The sequence below is a fragment of the Mytilus galloprovincialis genome, chromosome 13 (assembly GCF_965363235.1).
Source record: "Mytilus galloprovincialis chromosome 13, xbMytGall1.hap1.1, whole genome shotgun sequence".
NCBI lineage: Eukaryota > Metazoa > Mollusca > Bivalvia > Mytilida > Mytilidae > Mytilus > Mytilus galloprovincialis.
In genome coordinates, this window is record NC_134850.1 from 59535980 (window position 1) to 59555419 (window position 19440).

At 32.3% G+C, this 19440-nt stretch overlaps 2 protein-coding genes across 11 annotated transcripts in view; both read left to right on the forward strand.

Annotated features, from left to right (window-relative positions):
- The window catches only part of LOC143056082 (pleckstrin homology domain-containing family G member 5-like), a 145782-nt gene that overhangs the window by 92172 nt on the left and 34170 nt on the right, over nt 1–19440 (forward strand). For all 10 annotated transcript variants that reach the window (XM_076229163.1, XM_076229162.1, XM_076229164.1 and 7 more), the window contains one exon: nt 18534–18628. In XM_076229163.1, coding sequence (XP_076085278.1) covers nt 18534–18628 — 95 coding nt within the window. The remainder of the gene's footprint in view (nt 1–18533; nt 18629–19440) is intronic.
- Nucleotides 1050–3062, forward strand: LOC143056084 (uncharacterized). Its single transcript, XM_076229169.1, has 2 exons — nt 1050–1128; nt 1555–3062. Exon 2 carries the CDS (start codon nt 1602–1604, stop codon nt 2865–2867), a length of 1266 nt encoding a protein of 421 aa, XP_076085284.1. The 5' UTR covers nt 1050–1128; nt 1555–1601; the 3' UTR covers nt 2868–3062.

Genomic DNA, 19440 nt, shown 5'->3' on the forward strand with positions numbered 1-19440 from the left:
GAAAACAAAGTCAAAGATCCTAATAAATTAAAAGCCTGTATTGGTTCAACTGAGACACAGATATATGAATTCTGTGACAAATGTTATACACTGTATACTGAAGAAGACATTTTTCAATGTGCAATAGCAGGATGTAATGGCATAAGGTATAAAGGGCCAATTAACAAGCAGCAACTGAAAAGAAAGAAAACATACTTTACCTGTCTACCAGTGAAACAACAAATAAAGGATATATTACAAAGGGAGGGCATATGGTCAAGTATAGTGAAGTACCGTGCTGACTGTAAAGCAACAACTGATGTGACTGATATAGTTACAGGAGAAATGTACAGAGATTTATGTAAGCCTGGCCAGTTTATGAATGGAAAGGATAATTTCACTTTGCTTTTCAACACCGATGGTGTTCCATTATTCAAATCATCCGGTGTTTCAATATGGCCAATCTATCTTGTTATCAACGAATTACCACCAGTTTTAAGATTCTCCAGGAGAAACATGATAATATGGGGTATTTGGCAGTCCAAAGGTAAACCGGTCTTCAGGACATTTCTGCAGCCTTTTATTGAACACATGATAGACCTAAAAGACAATGGGGTATCCATATCTGTAGATGGTAAGACAGTTCTTACCAGAGGTCTTCTATTGGCAAGTACAATGGATTTGCAAGCAAAAGCGTATTTGACTGAAATGACCCAACACAATGGAAACAAGAATGTGTCCCCAGTACACGGATGCCCCACTCGCACTATCATTTTCTATGTTCAGTGGACCGTGAAATTGGGGTCAGAACTCTAATTTGACATTAAAATTAGAAAGATCATATAATAAGGAACATATATACTAAGTTTCAAGGTGATTGGACTTCAACTTCATCAAAAACTACCTCGACCAAAAACTTTAACCTGAAGCGGGACGAACGAACGGACGGACGGACGAACGAACGAACGAACGAACGAACGGAGCCACAGACCAGAAAACATAATGCCCCTCTACTATCGTAGGTGGGGCATAAAAACAGCTGTATTACATGTGAAGATCCTGGCGAAGTGGTGAAGCAAGGACGTGGTCATACCAGAGTTTATCCACACCGTAATGATAGTGATTTGTATAAAGTCAGAAATTCAGCAGGTAATTAAGATTATACATGTCTGCATGTCATGCATGTAAAATGATGATTATAAAAAATGTAAAAATAAGATAATGTGGTAGATATATTTATGTATGATTGCCAATGAGACAACTACTCCCAATAAAACAAGTAATTATCATGATGAATAAATGAATAAGCAGTGATGTAGGCTGTCATAAAATCTTCAACACAGAGCAAAAAAACATGCACCTGGTGTACATGTGTAATCTTTTACACACAGTATTTAACATACAACCATGAACATGGATATTTTTATTTTCTGAAATAAGAAATATTGAAAGCGTTTGATTAAAAATATCAATGATTATAAAAACATGAAACATATTAAATAACTGACATGATTGACAATTGTCTTTGTTTATTGTTGAAATGATAACGCATGTTCAGTTATTTTTTTTTTATAGAAATCCTAGCTTGTGGACTAGCTGCGCTTCAGACAAATAAGCCTGAGATGGGAGTTAAAGGGGTATCGTCATTGCATGGGCTAGAATGGTTTGATATGGTCTGGGGACTGGTTCCAGACTACATGCATGGAGTTTTACTTGGTGTAACCAAAATGTTGATGAAACTTTGGTTTTCATCATCACATGCTGGTAAACCTTACTTCATTGGAAGGGCCATAAAACAAATTGACAAAAAACTTAAGAAGATGAAGCCTACCGACGACATTACAAGACTTCCAAGGAAAATTGAAAATAATATGCATCATTTGAAAGCATCCGAACTCCAGATGTGGTTACTTTTTTATTCTGTACCGTGTTTGATTGATATCATGGTGTCTGAATACTTCAATCATCATTGCCTCCTTGTGGAGGGAATATATATATTATTAAGTGACAAGATCACTGCAGTGCAGTTAAATCATGCAGAACATATTTTGAACTTATATTATGCACAGTTTGGCAACTTATATGGAGTAAATAATTGTACAATAAATCTGCACAATACTTGCCGACATCTTACATCGTATGTCAGAAAATTGGGACCACTCTGGGCATGGTCATGCTTCGCATTTGAAGATATGAATGGTACAATTTTGGAATCTGCACATGGTACAGGAGATGTTTGTTCCCAAATTTTGTGGTCTATGCAGGCAAGAAAACGACTCACTGTTGATTGTTCTAAAATGGCCAACTCAGAATTAAGAAATTTTGTCGTAGAAGCAATGAACACAAGAAGAGCAATAAAAATAAAACATGTTGCAGAAAATTGTAAAATTGCAGGGGGAATGAAGACAGAAATTCTTGAAGCAGATATTTTAAGACAACTCAGACAAGTATTGAATTTACCACAGCCAGATGATGATAGTAGTTTAGGAACAATTTCAAAAGTTGGACGCATAGTCAAAAATGACCAAGTTATATTCTCCAAAATCTATAGTAGAATGACCAAGAGAATTGGCCATGTAGTGTTGATAAATAATATTAATACATGCACTTCTGACAATTCTTCCCAGATAGCATCTATTCAATATTTTGTATTGCACCGTAAGAGTAACAAATGTGCGGCAATTGTGAAATACATTACACTAAAGGAAGAAATGGCATTGGTTCATAGGTCTATCAGTCATTTAATTACTGTGAACCCTGAAGATCTGAATGCCAAAAACTGTGTTATATTAGTTGAAAATATCCAAGAAAAACTGCTTTATCTTGATGGAAACACAAAATATCCTTGCATTGCCAGACTACCAAATTTATATGGACAAAGTTCCTGAATGGATTGAATGATAATGTACTTAAAATTCATAATTTTCACTGAACAATTGGCTAGAAAATTAATTTTCACAAATCAAGTTTAATTATTTAACATTTCTAAAATTACTGTGTATAAAGATAATGTTCATGCACATGTTCACAATTTGTATCTTTTTTAACAAAAATTTCTCAGACATAAAAAGTTTGGACTCTAACATTTTTACTCTTGTCTTTACAAATCCTAGAAAGTCCTTGCTTAATCCCAGAGTTCTGCAAATTGAAAAAACAACTAAGTATTTCTGGGACTTGTGCTATTCTTATCTGTCCCAGCTCTTGCCACAAATTTCCAATAATCCCAGGATGTCCTTAGATATCCCAGCTTTTTCCAGCTCATATAATTTGTGGGAATCCTAGGTTGTCCCATATAAAATGAATATCCCAGCTTTTCCCAGGTTCACCCACAAAGTAAGGCTGGGACGTCCTGGGACAATCCTGGGATTACCTAGGATAAATCCATTATCTGGGATTCTTTTTCACAGGGGTAATATCATCAACGACTCACTCCGCGCCTACTGTTTGAAATGGGTAAAACGGGGAAAAAGCTGACAAAAAATCTTTGGACTCTTTTTTTAATTCAGTAATGAAGATAGTTGATATTCGAATACAACATTTTAAAGAACATTTTACCCTCAACAAAAACTATAAAAACCCTATTTCGCGTATCAAAAATAAACTAACAGAACTAGCCAAGGAATTTGTTTTTGTCCCGGCTGATAAAGCTGCTAATAATATCATTATTGTTTGACGTAAATTTTATATAGAGGTTCTGCAAAAGGAAATCACGAATTCACCAACATTCCAACTGACTTCATTTTCAGAAAACGACATCTGTAACAAACATAAACTTTTAGCTACTTCTTTACAAGCAGAACCAAACACAATGAAAGTCCCAACTATGTACTGGCTTCCGAAGCTGCACAAAAAACCTTACAAATATAGATTTATTTCATCTTCCAGCCATTGTTCAACTACTAAATTGTCTGTTTTACTTACTAGTACACTTGGTACAATAAAAAACCTGATAATAAATTGTTCAAATAAGGCCTTTGAAAATAGTGGAATTAATTACTTTTGGAGTGTCAAAAACTCGTTGGAAGTACTTGATAAATTGCATGCATATATTGGTGATTTTGAATCTGTTCAAAGTTTTGATTTTTCTACCCTATATACCACTTTGCCTCATATTCTTATTAAGAAAAAATTCACATCCCTAATTAACTGGGCATTTAAAAAGTCGGAATGCGAGTACATATGTTCAAACTCTTTTAGATCATTTTTTAGTAGCAATAAACAAAAGAACTATGTCAATTGGACATGCTTTGATACTATTTATGCACTTGAATTTTTACTTGATAACATTTTTGTTCGCTTTGGAGATTCCGTATATCGTCAAGTTATTGGAATTCCAATGGGGACTAACTGTGCACCACTTATTGCGGACCTGTTTTTGTATTGTTATGAGTTACAATTTATGACTAAAATTAGCAAAGACCCATCAAAACAACATTTGATACAAAAATTTAACAATACTTTTAGATATTTGGATGATATATTGGCTCTAAATAATGACGACTTCAGTATGTATACTAAAGAAATTTATCCTGTAGAACTTACTTTAAATAAAGCTAATGATAACAATGACCACTGCCCTTTCCTCGATCTTGATATCTATATCATAAACGGGAAGCTTAATACAAAAATTTATGATAAAAGAGATGATTTTTCATTTCCTATTGTTAATTATCCATTTTTAGATGGTGACGTTCCCTTGTCACCATCTTATGGTGTTTATATATCTCAACTTGTACGATTCGCTCGTGTATGTAACAATGTATTAGATTTTAGCGAGAGAAATTTATGTATTACTGAAAAATTATTACACCAGGGTTTTCGATATCACAAACTGGTCAAAACATTTACTAAATTTTATCACCGGTATAAGGAAATAATTCGTAAATATAACTCAACATGCAGACATCTTATACGTTCAGGTATTTCACATCCAAAATTTTATGGAAATATTCTTTATAAAGCACAAAAATGTCAGTATTCTCCTCAGAAACTAACAAAACCTTTAAATAGACTTATTAAAAGGGGATATAGTTACGATACTGTTGTCAGGTCATTAAAGATTGCATATTTTGGCTTTAACATTGATTCACTGATAGGGTCTTTGCATCGGAACTAAACACATTTATTTCTAAAAAAACAGTTGTTGGTATGACACGGGTTATGTTCTTCTCATATATTTTATGATAGTATGATACTAAACCCCTAACGGGAGGGATTGTACCTGATATTCATATGATGAAGACATAATCTTTCAATCAGTTTAATTGAGGTCTGGAGCTGGCATGTCAGTTAACTGCTAGTAGTCTGTTGTTATTTATGTATTATTGTCATTTTATTTATTTTCTTTTGTTACATCTTTTGACATCAGACTCGGACTTCTCTTGAACTGAATTTTAATGTGCGTATTGTTATTGTTTTACTTTTCTACATTGGCTAGAGGTATAGGGGGAGGGTTGAGATCTCATAAACATGTTTAACCCCGCCGCAATTTTGCGCCTGTCCCAAGTCAGGAGCCTCTGGCCTTTGTTAGTCTTGTATGATTTTAAATTTTAGTTTCTTGTGTATAATTCGGAGTTTAGTATGACGTCCATTATCACTGTACTATTATGCATATTTTAGGGGCCAGCTGAAGGACACCTACGGGTGCGGGAATTCTCGCTACATTGAAGACCCATTGGTTGCCTTCGGCTGTTGTTTGCTCTATGGTCGGGTGGTTGTCGCTTTGACATATTCACCATTTCCTTTCTCAATTTTATTTATAAGTACATTGTATCTGCAATTAAGAACCCTAAAAAGGTGACTTGCATATGCTTTTGTAAAGGTTGGCTATGAGTAGGCTTCATAATAACCCACCTGTACCATATCAAGCTTTCTTTGACATGTTTCTGTTGACCATGTTTGTTATTATGCATTGCTGGTTGTTGATGTTGTGTTCTTGTTATCCATTGTATGTGCTTTATAAGTCTAGGCTAGGGAAGTAATTTCAAGATGAATTTCTATTAAAAAAGAGACGGAAGATAACAAAGAGACAAATTAATCAATCTTTAAGGTGGTACCCAACACTTTCACTAAAAGTAATTTGGCTCGTTTAATTTTCATAAAATGGTGTCAAAGTATTTACTTTGAGACTTTAATAAAAATATAAAAATTTTAAAATTTTTGAACCAACCGTTTTGTTAGAAAAAATACACTGGTTATATATATAGCAATTTGACAAACACCAATTTTGATCATTAAGAATCTTAATATTTTCTTTACAACACAACGTAATTAAAACGTTCAGCTGACTTTACAGAGTTATCTCCCTGTAGTGTTAGGTACCACCTTAAATAACAAAACAATTAGCATATTAGTTGAGACAAATTTCAAGTCATTTTAAAATTACTTATGTCTAGAATAAGATTTAGGGTAGATGTCAGTGACAGGGAAATAGATGACTGCATTATTTTTAAATTAAGACTGATAGATCTCTCTGGACACAACAATCAGTTGTTAAATAGTTAGATTAACACCCCACACAGTTTAAGTACAATCAACAAACTAAAATGTAGACAAACCAGGTTTGCAGTTTCAATGTTAAATATACTGAATCGCCTACTTGTACTGAAGGTACTTTTACGATTCTCTAGTTATTAACACTTAATAAGTACATTTCAATAAAATATACAGATAGTAAAACATTTATGATCAAGAATAAAGTGCCAAAATCATTCTGTACTCTCTCAAGTACCAATGTACTTGAAATTGTCAAGAATAAGTGCAATTTTCTTAACTTTATCTAGCGCAATAATTCCAGTTAAAGACAATTTGAAGATTAACTTCGCACAACGTAATTAGATTTTTAACAACAGTGATAAACCTATAGTCTTTCTTACTTTGCATGAGGTTATTTGATTTGTTCTTTAATTTAAAAGAAAATTTCTAACTTTCTATTGCATGGTGATGACCTTGAGATGAAAACCCAATAAATATTTGTAAAGGATGTTAATTATATAAAACCGACCAATCAAATTAACTCTATAGTAAAAAGTTTATTAAATTGACTCAATTTTTCTCTGAGTAACAACCTCTCCAATGATTTCAATAGATACATGTCAAGGTCATTTGCATGTAATTGTAATAGAAAGGCGTCCTTCATAATGAACTCTACTTTCTAATCTAGGTTGAAGCAATATATTTTTAATTAGAATTCCACTTGAATTCTTATAAGCATTATATTGATGATGATGAAAAGCTCTTTCATGTGTTCAATACTTGTTAGTGGTATAACATAGTTTCAAGTTGATTATTGTTATATTATTGTATAGATGGATTATTGTCCCCAAAAAAAGTTATGGGCATTGTTAAAGTCAATGGAGGGAAAACAGTTGTAAGAATGAATAATGTTTAATCAAGGTGAATAAATCAACATAAGGTAAAGAGGGTTAAGTATCTTAACTTTTTTTTTGTGATTTCTAGGGCCAAGCTGGTGGTTGGGGTTTGAATTTTGCGTTCAAAATGTTTTCCTTTTAAAATATTAAAATGGCAAATGAAACATGTTAATTGTGAATTTCAGTTGAAAGGACATTTAGGCTCACTTTTGGCAAAATATGGCCTTGAATTTCAACTTTATTTTAACATATCACAAAGGTCACACTTTGGTTCTTAGATGGACCCATTTCAAAAGCCTTTTAAAACTGCTGGTAAAACAAATCTCTTCATAAAACCTTTGTTGTACAATATAGGCTCTGAGAAATCGTCAAAACAAAACACAACAATTTTGTTTTTTCACCTAAAAGCTTTAGAAGGACTGTGGCTGCCAACTAAGATTTAAAGCCATATGGTTAATATTGAATCCCTAGAAATATAAAATTTCTGGATCAGGATAATAATTATGACTTCTTGAAATGGCTATTTTACTTTTTTGCTTTGACACTAGTTCCTCAGGATATCAGAACTCCTAATTATTTGGACTAGGTTGGAATCCAAAGCTTATTAATATATATAACTATGCTAAAACTATTTTAAACTAAGGAAAAATAGAACCAAAACTTGTAACAAGAATAATGCATATCAACCACTTAATTTATAATGTGAGGTGCAAAAAAAAGTTATTTTGTATTAGTAGTTAACTTGTGTGAAATTTTCTATATTTTGTCCTGACTAAAAACAGGCCAATTTTAGTCCTTAGTGAACCTACTCTTTTAGTGACAGTTAAGTTAGCATGATTAAAATCACTTAATAATCAATATAAGACTTTTATTTATCAGTTTGACCTTTCAACCAATTAATCACAATGACAATTAAAGAGCCAAGTCAGCATATCTTAACATACTTAAGTTTATGTTATTAAAGTAAAATTAAAAACTAATTTGACAAAAAATGTCATTTAGAAAAAGCTGTTAAGGAGGAAGTTTATTAGTTTTAGAATCTTTTAATACATTTTAATGTCTATAGGACAGTTCAGTTAAATTCTTAATAGAATTTTTGAAAGGTTTAAAAGTGGTTGTAAAAGTTGTAATAATGGCTTCAACAATGCTTCACAAATGGACCATTTAAGATATAAAATTATCTGACATTCTCAAAAGTTTAAATTATACTGTACTTTAAGCACTAGGCAGAATTTCAGAAATAACGTCAGAAATTAAAAATTGGTTTTGCAAAAGTAAATGATTTGAAAAAGTTGTATGGTTAGAGGTGCTGTTATTGCATGTAAATAAAACACATCAGAGTCACATTTTTCTCTAGGGCCTTGGTTACGTTAGAGGTTTTAGAAAATCACCTTGACTGTTATCTATAAAATGAAGGTTAGAATATAAACCCATTCACACCCTCAATAAGAAATGGTCATAACATACCAATTGCCCATACCCCCCACCCCCCAATTACCCCCTTCCAAATAAGGAATGGTCATAATATACCAATTGCCACCCTCGATAAGAAATTGTCATCATACCCATTGCCCCCCTCCCCCTCCCCCTTGATAAGAAATGCTCATAACATATCAATTTCCACCCTCGATAAGAAATGGTCATATCATACCTATTGCCACCCTCTATAAGAAATGGTCATATTACACCCATTTACACTCTCAATAAGAAATTGTTATAACATTCCCATGGCCACCCTAGATAAAAAATTATTATAACATACAAATTTCAAGCCTCAATAGAAAATGGTCATAACCCACATAAAGATTGATGATTGTCTGAACACAACATTCTGTAATCATTTACAGAACAGGGGAAGTGAAAGACAGATTGATCCGGAATTATACAAAGATAAAAAATATCCAAGATAATAGGATAAATATGTAATGCACGCAAGATTTAAGGACTCACAACAGATCTGGAAAGTTATATGGTGTTTGTTGAAACTTATGCATTTCATGTTATAATCTTTAAGTTATAGATTACGATTGCATATTTTGGCGTTAATATTGATTCACTTATAGGGTCTTTGCATCGGAACTAAACACATTTATTCAAAAACCAGTTGTTGGCATGACACGGGTTATGTTCTTCTCATATATGTTATGATGGTATGATACTAAACCCCTAACGGGAAGGATTGTGCCTGATGTTCATATGATGAAATCATAATCTTTCAGTCAGTTTAATTGAAGTCTGGAGCTGGCATGTCAGTTAACTGCTAGTAGTCTGTTGTTATTTATGTATTATTGTCATTTTGTTTATTTTCTTTGGTTACATCTTCTGATATCAGACTTGGACTTCTCTTGGACTGAATTTTAATGTTATGCGTTTACTTTTCTACATTGGCTAGAGGTATAGGGGGGGGGGTTGAGATCTCACAAACATGTTTAACCCCGCCGCATTTTTGCGCCTGTCCCAAGTCAGGAGCCTCTGGCCTTTGTTAGTCTTGTATTATTTTAATTTTAGTTTCTTGTGTACAATTTGGAAATTAGTATGGCGTTCATTATCACTGAACAAGTATATATTTGTTTACGGGCCAGCTGAAGGACGCCTCCGGGTGCGGGAATTTCTCGCTACATTGAAGACCTGTTGGTGACCTTCTGCTGTTGTGTTTTTTTCTATGGTCAGGTTGTTGTCTCTTTGGCACATTCCCCATTTCCATTCTCAATTTTATCAAATATTTGCCGCTGTACATTAAGCAAACAACAGTAAATTAGTGATGTATACATGATTATTTGCCATGTTTACTCGTTAATATTTACTTTTATTTATAAATTTCAATAAGCTGTCTATATTATAAGCTGTATAATGTACTGATTGTAATTTGCTGACTTAGCAAGAATTGATCTGATGCTTATGTAGTTTCTGTTTTATGTGTACATGTATTAGTTAATAGACATTTGTGTTCCGTAAAGTTGATTTAAATAATCATTTACATTATTTGGATGATGAAGAAGGAAAAAAATGTATTAATTCATGAGTACATGTTTACATGAAATCAGTATACATACACACATGAAAAATAAAAAGCAAAAATAAAGGAATAGAGCATTTATTGCTATTTTTATTGAAATTAAAATTGAGAATGGAAATGGGGAATGTGCCAAAGAGACAACATTGTTTGCATTTGGAATGTCCTGTAGTGAGGTCAGAACCCAAGATTATCATGTAAATAGAATATCACTAAAATTGCTTAAAGTTTTTAACCCAGTGAGATGTGCAGTGTATGTTGAATTTTATAATCAGTATTTAATGAACAAAAACCAGCAGGAAAGAACTAGGTCTAAATAAATGGTGAAATAAAATAATACATTGACATTGTATACCTTGGCAATCAGTTCACTTTACATAACAGATGAAAATCTTTCTACTCTTAATACCAATGTGTATGGTGCATGTCCAAGAACTGTGATGTGACTAAATATGGATGCACTCTATATTTCTATAAGTATACGTAGTGCATCTTGTCTGGAAAGTTGTGACTTCTTAATGTAATTCTTCATATTGCACTTGGTAATAATTAAGAATAAGAGTAGAAACATATATGTGAAATCATTATTTTGCAATATCCAATATTATATTGGGTTTGGTTGATTGGTAGAAGGTACTTTCTTTAGATCATTCTAATACATTATATAAATATTCGTCCATTTCAGGTTATACTTATATAGTGTAGAAGTGTTTAAGTATCTGAATGGTACTACCTATAAAGTAAATAGCTGTAGAATTTGTGAAAAGTATGTTGTTTTTTGGGAGGGTTACGTTACTGATTTTGCTTATTATTCAGTGAAGATCATTTAACAAACTATAAAGAAACTGAATCTTTGAAATCTCATACACTTTCTTTTCCATAATAATAAACTCAGTCAATATCAAAAATCATAATAGAAGTTTAACTAATAAAGTTATACAGAAAATAAATGTTTAGGACTCAATATAGGTCACCATTAAAAAGGAAATAACTATAGTGCCTTTTTAAAACCGTATTATGATTAAAGCAACAACATATGTACAACTAATTGTGTGTTGTACAGTAGGTTATACAAACAGAAAATACAATAATACAAAAATGTTCAATAGTCTCTTTAATCGGTACATATAGATTTGTCTTGTAGCTATTGACCTAGTGCCAGATGTAATCTAATTTAGTCATTCCTTAAGGGACAAAATAACTTGTAAAACATTTATACCAAACATTTTATACATTTTTTATTGATAATATATAAGTTTACCTAGCATTCAAATGAACCACTTAAAAGACTTTGTCGACACCCTTTATAATCAGTAATCGTTTAATCTTACGATATCAAAAGGACGTGTATTACAGTCATCGACTTTTATATGAGATGTGAAGTTTTTTCGTAAAGCCATTTCATGGGTCAGTTAAACTCTTTGATGACTTAACGTGGGCCTATAACGGACACAAGACTCCTGTTATAACCTTTTGTAGTCCTAATATCATTATGTGACAATGGTTTGAATATTTAAATAGCCGATTATTAGTTCTCTTTTAACCAGTAATTATTTTATAGTTGAGATCTTATAGATCTTTCTTTGTACAGAGTATGTTACATAACAATAGTTGAGTTCAATTGAGAGATTTAAATTGACGATATTTGGCTTAGCCATTTGTGAGAATTTTTTGTGGTATATGGATGGACCGCAGGTGTTTTTAACACTATATTGGTAGTTCAATGTTTTGTTGTAAAAGCTGATGTTGATGTCTTTAGTTATTAAGAACTAGTATTTCATAAATAGGATATTTATATTGATGCACTATTCTAAGATAGTCAATTAGTAAAGTTTTGACTATACAGACGCATGCTTTGGACAATTTAAGTATGTGCAGTTAGATGGCCAATGATGTCATGTTTCATTTTGTAAATTTGATCCCAGACAGTGAGAGGGCTAGTTACGTAAAGTAATTTGCTCAATTGTGTATGGATTTATACCATTAAAAATTGATGTAAAACCATATATCCAGCGAAATGTCTTGTATCTTTTGTCATTGATTTTTCGTCAGTACACAGAGAACGATTCCTCGTTTACTTTTATACCTGTATTACTGTATCCTTATCTGTATTGACTAAACTTATAATCACTTTAAATTCAGTTTACAAATCAACGGACTATAAATAGGACGTGAATTTGTGAAATTCTAAAACAATGTGGATTTTAGGTTTATGGACTAAGGCTCAGGCGTGGATCAATACTTTTTGAACTGATAGAATGGATTTCTATACGATTGGACATTCTGAATGAAAAGATTTAATTGATTTCACTATTATTTGTTTAGTGTATGTGAACTTTCATTATGTTATCTGTAATAACTTTTTAAATCTTATAATTTGATATTTGGATTAATAAGTGGTATGAAGTAGAGGATGCATTGATTCTTTATAACTACAGCTGTAACAGTTATCACATTGCTGGAAGCAAACTTTAAACCTTGACGGAAAATTTAGCCTTGACACATGTGTAAAGTTTGTTTATTGAAATTTGTCTATCAAAGGAGAGTGGGATTTTGTGCATATCTGTTCTTGTAAAAGCAGATTTTCAGGTATCAACTGATCTTTAAGGAAATGATAAGAAACACAGAGAATTAAAGGAAAAAAAACATAGTTTTCATGATGAGTAGAATTGAACGAAACAAAAAACGGAATATAATTCGCTCCAACAGGAAGTCCGAATCGGATTTATTTCGACCTGGATTTAGTTTCACTCAAGACATTTTTGGTTTCAAATCTATAGGTAAATTAACTTAGAGATGATATTATATTTAATTTAAAGCACTTGAATTATATTATGTTTTTGTTAAAATTTGTATTAAGATACCAATAGAAATTTTGTCTTTAAGCATTTAATTTTGTGGTTAACTTAAATACCAATGAAATCTACCAAAAATTGATACCTAACGAGTAATTATAACGGTTATAATGAATTCAAAGTATGGTGATGTAAATATTCTTAAGGTTGTTTTTTAGGTTGTTATCAATTTCTAAGAAAAGCAACTTTGTTTTAGGTTGAACTAGTTTTTCACCTACATGTATCAGTCAAATTTTTGCATACTTCACAAGAAATTTAATGGTTATATATTATCATAAATCTATCATGTGATGCCTTTAAATACTCCTTCACTGTCAAGGACACCAAGAGAATATCACAGTCTTACATAAAATGAAATTTATTTAAATCTTGCTTGCTTTCAGATCTTTGAACACTTTCGTACCACGATAGTATTGATGTTTCCACCCTCTCTCTATCAGTCAGGGACACCTAGATCCTATTCCACGATTTTATAAAGCTAATTTAAGTTTTATGAAGTATTAAAAGATCGATGAACAAAGTTTTGTTTGTTCAGTAGGTTTAACATGACAAATTAGTACTTTGGGTCATAGATAACCTTTATTTAATACTGCCCAACTTGGCAAATCTTTCTACGACATGAAAAATAGAAATATCTGCCCCACTAAATCATAGTCAGCAGTTTTGTATAGATTTGTGGGTTAACCATAATCTTAAAAATCCATAAACTTGTGTTCAAAAATTTAAATTTCCCTATTTTTATGAAACTGAAAGTGTGTATAATAGCCAATTATTTGTTGTCAAACATACTTTTTTTTAATTACGGTAAATTTGCCACAATATTTAACATGTTGATTGGCAGCCATGTATGATATAACATACAGAACAGCTATTGATTATATAAACAAATGTTCTTTTCTGAAAATATTTTTGTCACATATATTATGCTTTTGAGATATTATACAAATATAGCCTTTGTATGAGGTCGATACAAGGATATATTGACCTGAAAGAAGTATATTGACTGAGGACGAAGTCCGAGGTCGATATACTTCTTTGGGTCGATATATCCTGTATTGACCTCATACAAAGGCTATATTTGTTATATTATTAATTTCTGACCATATTTGTATCAAAATCGTCATTTAGGTTTGTTGGAATTGTATAGATATTACATTGTCTCCTTGACAATAACAACTTTTTCATTTACTTTTTTTTTGGACATCTTTAATTATGTATTTGAAGATTTTTTTTGTCAAATAATCGATCACAGATATCATGTGTTTCAAAACGTTAAACAATATCCTGAATTCATTACATGACGTCACAAAGTATATTGGTTTTTAGATATTCTAAAAATAACCGTGCAATATGCTTTTTGCAAGTCAATATGCGTTTTACTATCCCGTTTTTTCTCTACCTTCGAAAATATAGTTTAACATGTGACTATCCCTAAACGAATCAAATTTGTTAAAATATACGAATTAATAATATTAAGGAATACAACGAAGACTTGATTGACTGAGCAATGTTCTGGTTCTAATACTTTTATCCTACTTGAAGTCTGACAAGTCTGAGTTTACCAGTACATATGAGAAGCAGGATTTGCTTACCCTTCCTGTGCACTTGAGATCACCATAGTAACGGTTACCTGTATTTTTGTGGTTTTCTTTTTTTTTGTCAATTGTGTTCAGTTTGTCTTCGACTTTTGAGTTTGAATATCGCTTTGGTGTCATACTCCTTTGTTCTACTCTAGATTATCTTCTCCTTTGTGGAGAACCACTAATAGAAAGATGGTTCTACTCTAGATTATCTTCTCCTTTGTGGAGAACCACTAATAGAGAGATGGTTCTACTCTAGATTTAATTTACTCCTTTGTGGAGAACCACTAATAGAGAGATGGTTCTACTCTAGATTATCTTACTCCTTTGTGGAGAACCACTAATAGAGAGATGGTTCTACTTTAGATTATCTTACTCCTTAAAATGTGGGGAACCACTAATAGAGAGATGGTTCTACTCTAGATTATATTCTCCTTTGTGGAGAACCACTAATAGAGAGATGGTTCTACTCTAGATTATCTTACTCCTTTGAGGAGAACCTCTAATAGAGAGATGGTTCTACTCTTGATTATCTTACTCCTTTGTGGAGAACCACTAATAGGGAGATAGTTTTGGTTTGAAAAGGTTTCAGGTTTGTGGAATGTTTAAAATGATTTTCCTCTATCCTTCACTTCAGTTGTCACATATTTATATACGCCAAAATCTGTTACCTCATTATCCAAATAAAAATAGATTTTTTAATGTAAAATCAATTTCAGTCCTGAGCAACAGAAGAGGGCTACACAGGTCATTTCATATCAATATTACAATGTAGTATGGAATATCACAAGTGTTCTACTTTAAAACCTATTTTCTTCCATGATATAATCATCTGAATAAAAAAAGGACTTATCATTTGTATCTGAAGTGCAAAAGATAGATGGTTTATAACTAATAAAATTCAGAGCCCTTTATAAATACATTTGTAGTGCCAAATATTAAAAATACAGGAATGCTTTCTACATAATGAAATCAGAGTTTGAATGTAAAAACAAAATCTCATCTTAGTCTAAGATCTGTTCTTCACAACAGTCTATTTTCTGATTCAACAATTTAGAGCTTTATAACTGGTCCTTCTCAAAACTGTTCAGTCATAGTTATCCTCAAGCTGTGAAGAGCTCATTTATATTATCAGTCGGTTGAAATGGTGTCCTATGAACATATTATATACCCTCATGTTACTTGTGTGTAAGTGTAATTTCACTGCCTACACTTTTGTGTTGTATTAAATTGTATGATGAAGGAAGTTTCACTGTGCAATACATTGTACTGTAGGTGTCAGTAACATAAAGACAGATTTGTGACATAACTTATGGTACATGTAATGATTTTATTTTATATTTTCACCTGTTTAACACGTCTTCTCATATTACCATTATATAAAGATTACTTCATAATTATTTTGCAATGAAAATGATCAATTGATAGTTGTTTCTGGATCAGAGTGGGAAATTTGCTCCAAATCTGAGTGAAAGTCAGGGCAATTTTTTAACATTGCCATATGAGTGGTAGGTTTGGCTAGCCATAAAACCAGGTTCAAACCACCATTTCTTCTTAAATTGTCCTGCATTAACTCAGGAATATGGCAGTTGTTATCAAATAGTCGTTTCTACATATGTTAGCGTTTGTTTTGATGCACTTCAGTGTTCCTGTTGTTCCTTTGTCGAATAGTTGATGTGTTTCCCTTGGTTTTAGTTTTTAACCAGGATTTGTTTTCTTTCAATAAATTTATGACATTGGAAAGTGGTATCATAACTACTGTTTCTTTTATCTATATTGCAATCACCTTGTCCATCCATTTATCCATGCAACACGTAACTTTGTCATCATTTTCTCTGAAGCCATGTTTAACACTATGACTACATATTTGGTCAGCAGCTTAACAGTGGTAAGTTGTAAAATGTGTGTGCTTTTTGGGTCTGTCCAACTTCCTACTTTATAAATAATATGAACCATGTGAGGACAACACATGCATTCTTGTTTGACATATTATAAAAATTAAGGCAGACAAGACACTACAGTATTGAAACTGGTGATAAATAAAAAACATATCCAATTGTTTATTGTTGAATATGTACAAAGAAATACTATTTAGAAGAACTCAGGGTATTGAATCTCTTTGTCATATTTTGATTTAAATATTTCTTTGACCTGAGCCTTATCAAAAGAATATCTCACTATTGCAAGTTAAAATTTATTGAAAAAGTTTAAAGTTTGAACAAGTAAAAGTTAGGTAAATAGACATAGTTGATAATTTGAAACCCTTAGACATTTATTTGACAGTTTTATTTGGGTGCGTTCTAATTCAGTTACTATCAGGATGTATTCCATTTTATTTGGGTGCATTCTGATTTTGTTTCTTTCAGAGTGTCCTCCATAAACCATCTATATTATAAAAAGTTTTTAAGATTTTCAGTTGAAATTTTAAATTTCATTATCATTTGTTGAAAAGGTATTGATGTGTAAACATCGTAAATTTATCACGAAACTGACAAACTTTTATCTCAAGGATTAAACAAATTTAAGATAAAATATTAGCCATATCAGAGCTGTGTACCGAACCTTGTATGTTATACTGTATTTTGATCACACTTACCTTGAAAGGTGATTTTAAATTGTTTTATTTTCTATTACTTTTATTATATCAGATCTTGAAGAGTACGGTAGCTAAAAATGTTCGTGAATGCCAAGTCAAGATCCCCTGACCAATTAGTTGACCCTTGTCTGACCATTGGTTTACCTGAGTTGGACCATTAGTTTAACCGAGTCTGACCATTGGTTTACCCAAGTCTGACCATTTGTTAACCTGAGTCTGACCATTGGTTTACCTGAGTCTGACCATTGGTTTACCCGAGTCTGACCATTATTATATCAGATCTTGAAGAGTACGGTAGCTAAAAATGTTCGTGAATGCCAAGTCAAGATCCCCTGACCAATTAGTTGACCCTTGTCTGACCATTGGTTTACCTGAGTTGGACCATTAGTTTAACCGAGTCTGACCATTGGTTTACCCAAGTCTGACCATTTGTTAACCTGAGTCTGACCATTGGTTTACCTGAGTCTGACCATTGGTTTACCCGAGTCTGACCATTGATCTACCCGAGTCTGACCATTGGTTTGCCTGAGTCTTACCTTTGGTTTATCTTGAGTCTGACCATTGGTTTACCTGAGCCTGACCATTGGTTCATCTTGAGTCTAACCATAGGTTTACCTGAGTCTTACCATTGGATTATCTTGAGTCTGACCATTGGTTTACCTGAATATGACCATTGGTTTGCCTGAGTCTGACCATTGGTTTACCTGAATATGACCATTGGTTTACCCGAGTCTGACCATTGGTTTACCTGAGTCTGACCATTGGTTTACCTGAGTCTGACCATTGGTTTACTTGAGCCTGACCATTGGTTTACCTCAATTTGACCATTGGTCTACCTGAGTCTGACCTTTGGTTTATCAAAGTCTGATTTGCTGACCTGAGTTTATCATCCCTAATAGACCATTGGGACTGTACACATTGGACAGCCTAATTAGCATTTAAGATGCAATGGCTTATTGTCAGACAGTCTCCTTCACTATTTACAAAAATGTACATCTGTTCACAACCTGATCAAAATTGAAAACCATTTTTGCTGATAATTATTCAATAATTGCATAACATGTTCATATAAGTTTGTTTTTTTTAAATATGTCTTAAACTTTAACTTTTTATACAATAAAGAATTATTTATCTTTACAGAAAAGGAGTCGGATGGAGTTTTTGGAAAGAGTTCCTCGTCCAAACAGTCTGGCGGGAGTAAAACTGGATCTATATCAAAGGGATCAAAATCATCGGTAAGGTTCAATCTTAAACACAATGTATAATTGCATGAGCTTTTATTGAGGGCTGAGATTTAAAAATATAAACTGCACAGTGTTGGGTGTTGGTGTAGTATAGAGGTATTTGTGTAAATCAGACCCTCGTTGGACAGTTTGTTACGACTATGCAATGATATCAGTGAAACAAATGTCTGCAGCTCATTTTCTATACACATAAAGTCTGTCATTTCATTAGTCTTATAGGTGGCACATGTGGCTGCATTGGTGGACAGGCATTCCTAAATTCATGTGAACAAAATGACATATATATATCTATAGTTATAACGTTATGAAGTTCAGTTGCTTAATTTATATATTTTAAATTTGTAAATTGGGCATTCTTTGGCACTATATTTAACTCAGCAGTCTTGTGTAAATTGGCTAAGTAAAAACTAGCTTTTGAATGTCAGTATATGCAATGTGACTTGGGTTGGTTGAAAATTTGAATTTTGATTTCTCTGATATTTTGTTTTAAATGGAAATGTTGGTATTTTCAGTTACTGACATTTTTAGATTTTTTTATTCTATGAGTAAACTATATGTATTTAATATAATATTGCCACCTCTGGACTCTGGAGTCAATGTGTTGAGATATCTATGACTGGCATTGTGTTGGTCTTGGTTCTGCTGTTAAAGTTATTAACTGTATATTTGAAGGTTTCATTCACACCGTTTCAGAGTTTGGTAATAAATTCTTCAGATTAAATATATACTAAATACTTAGTCATGTCTGTTCATATTTTACTATAAAATTTCTAGTAATTGTTTATACACACACAAAATTTAAA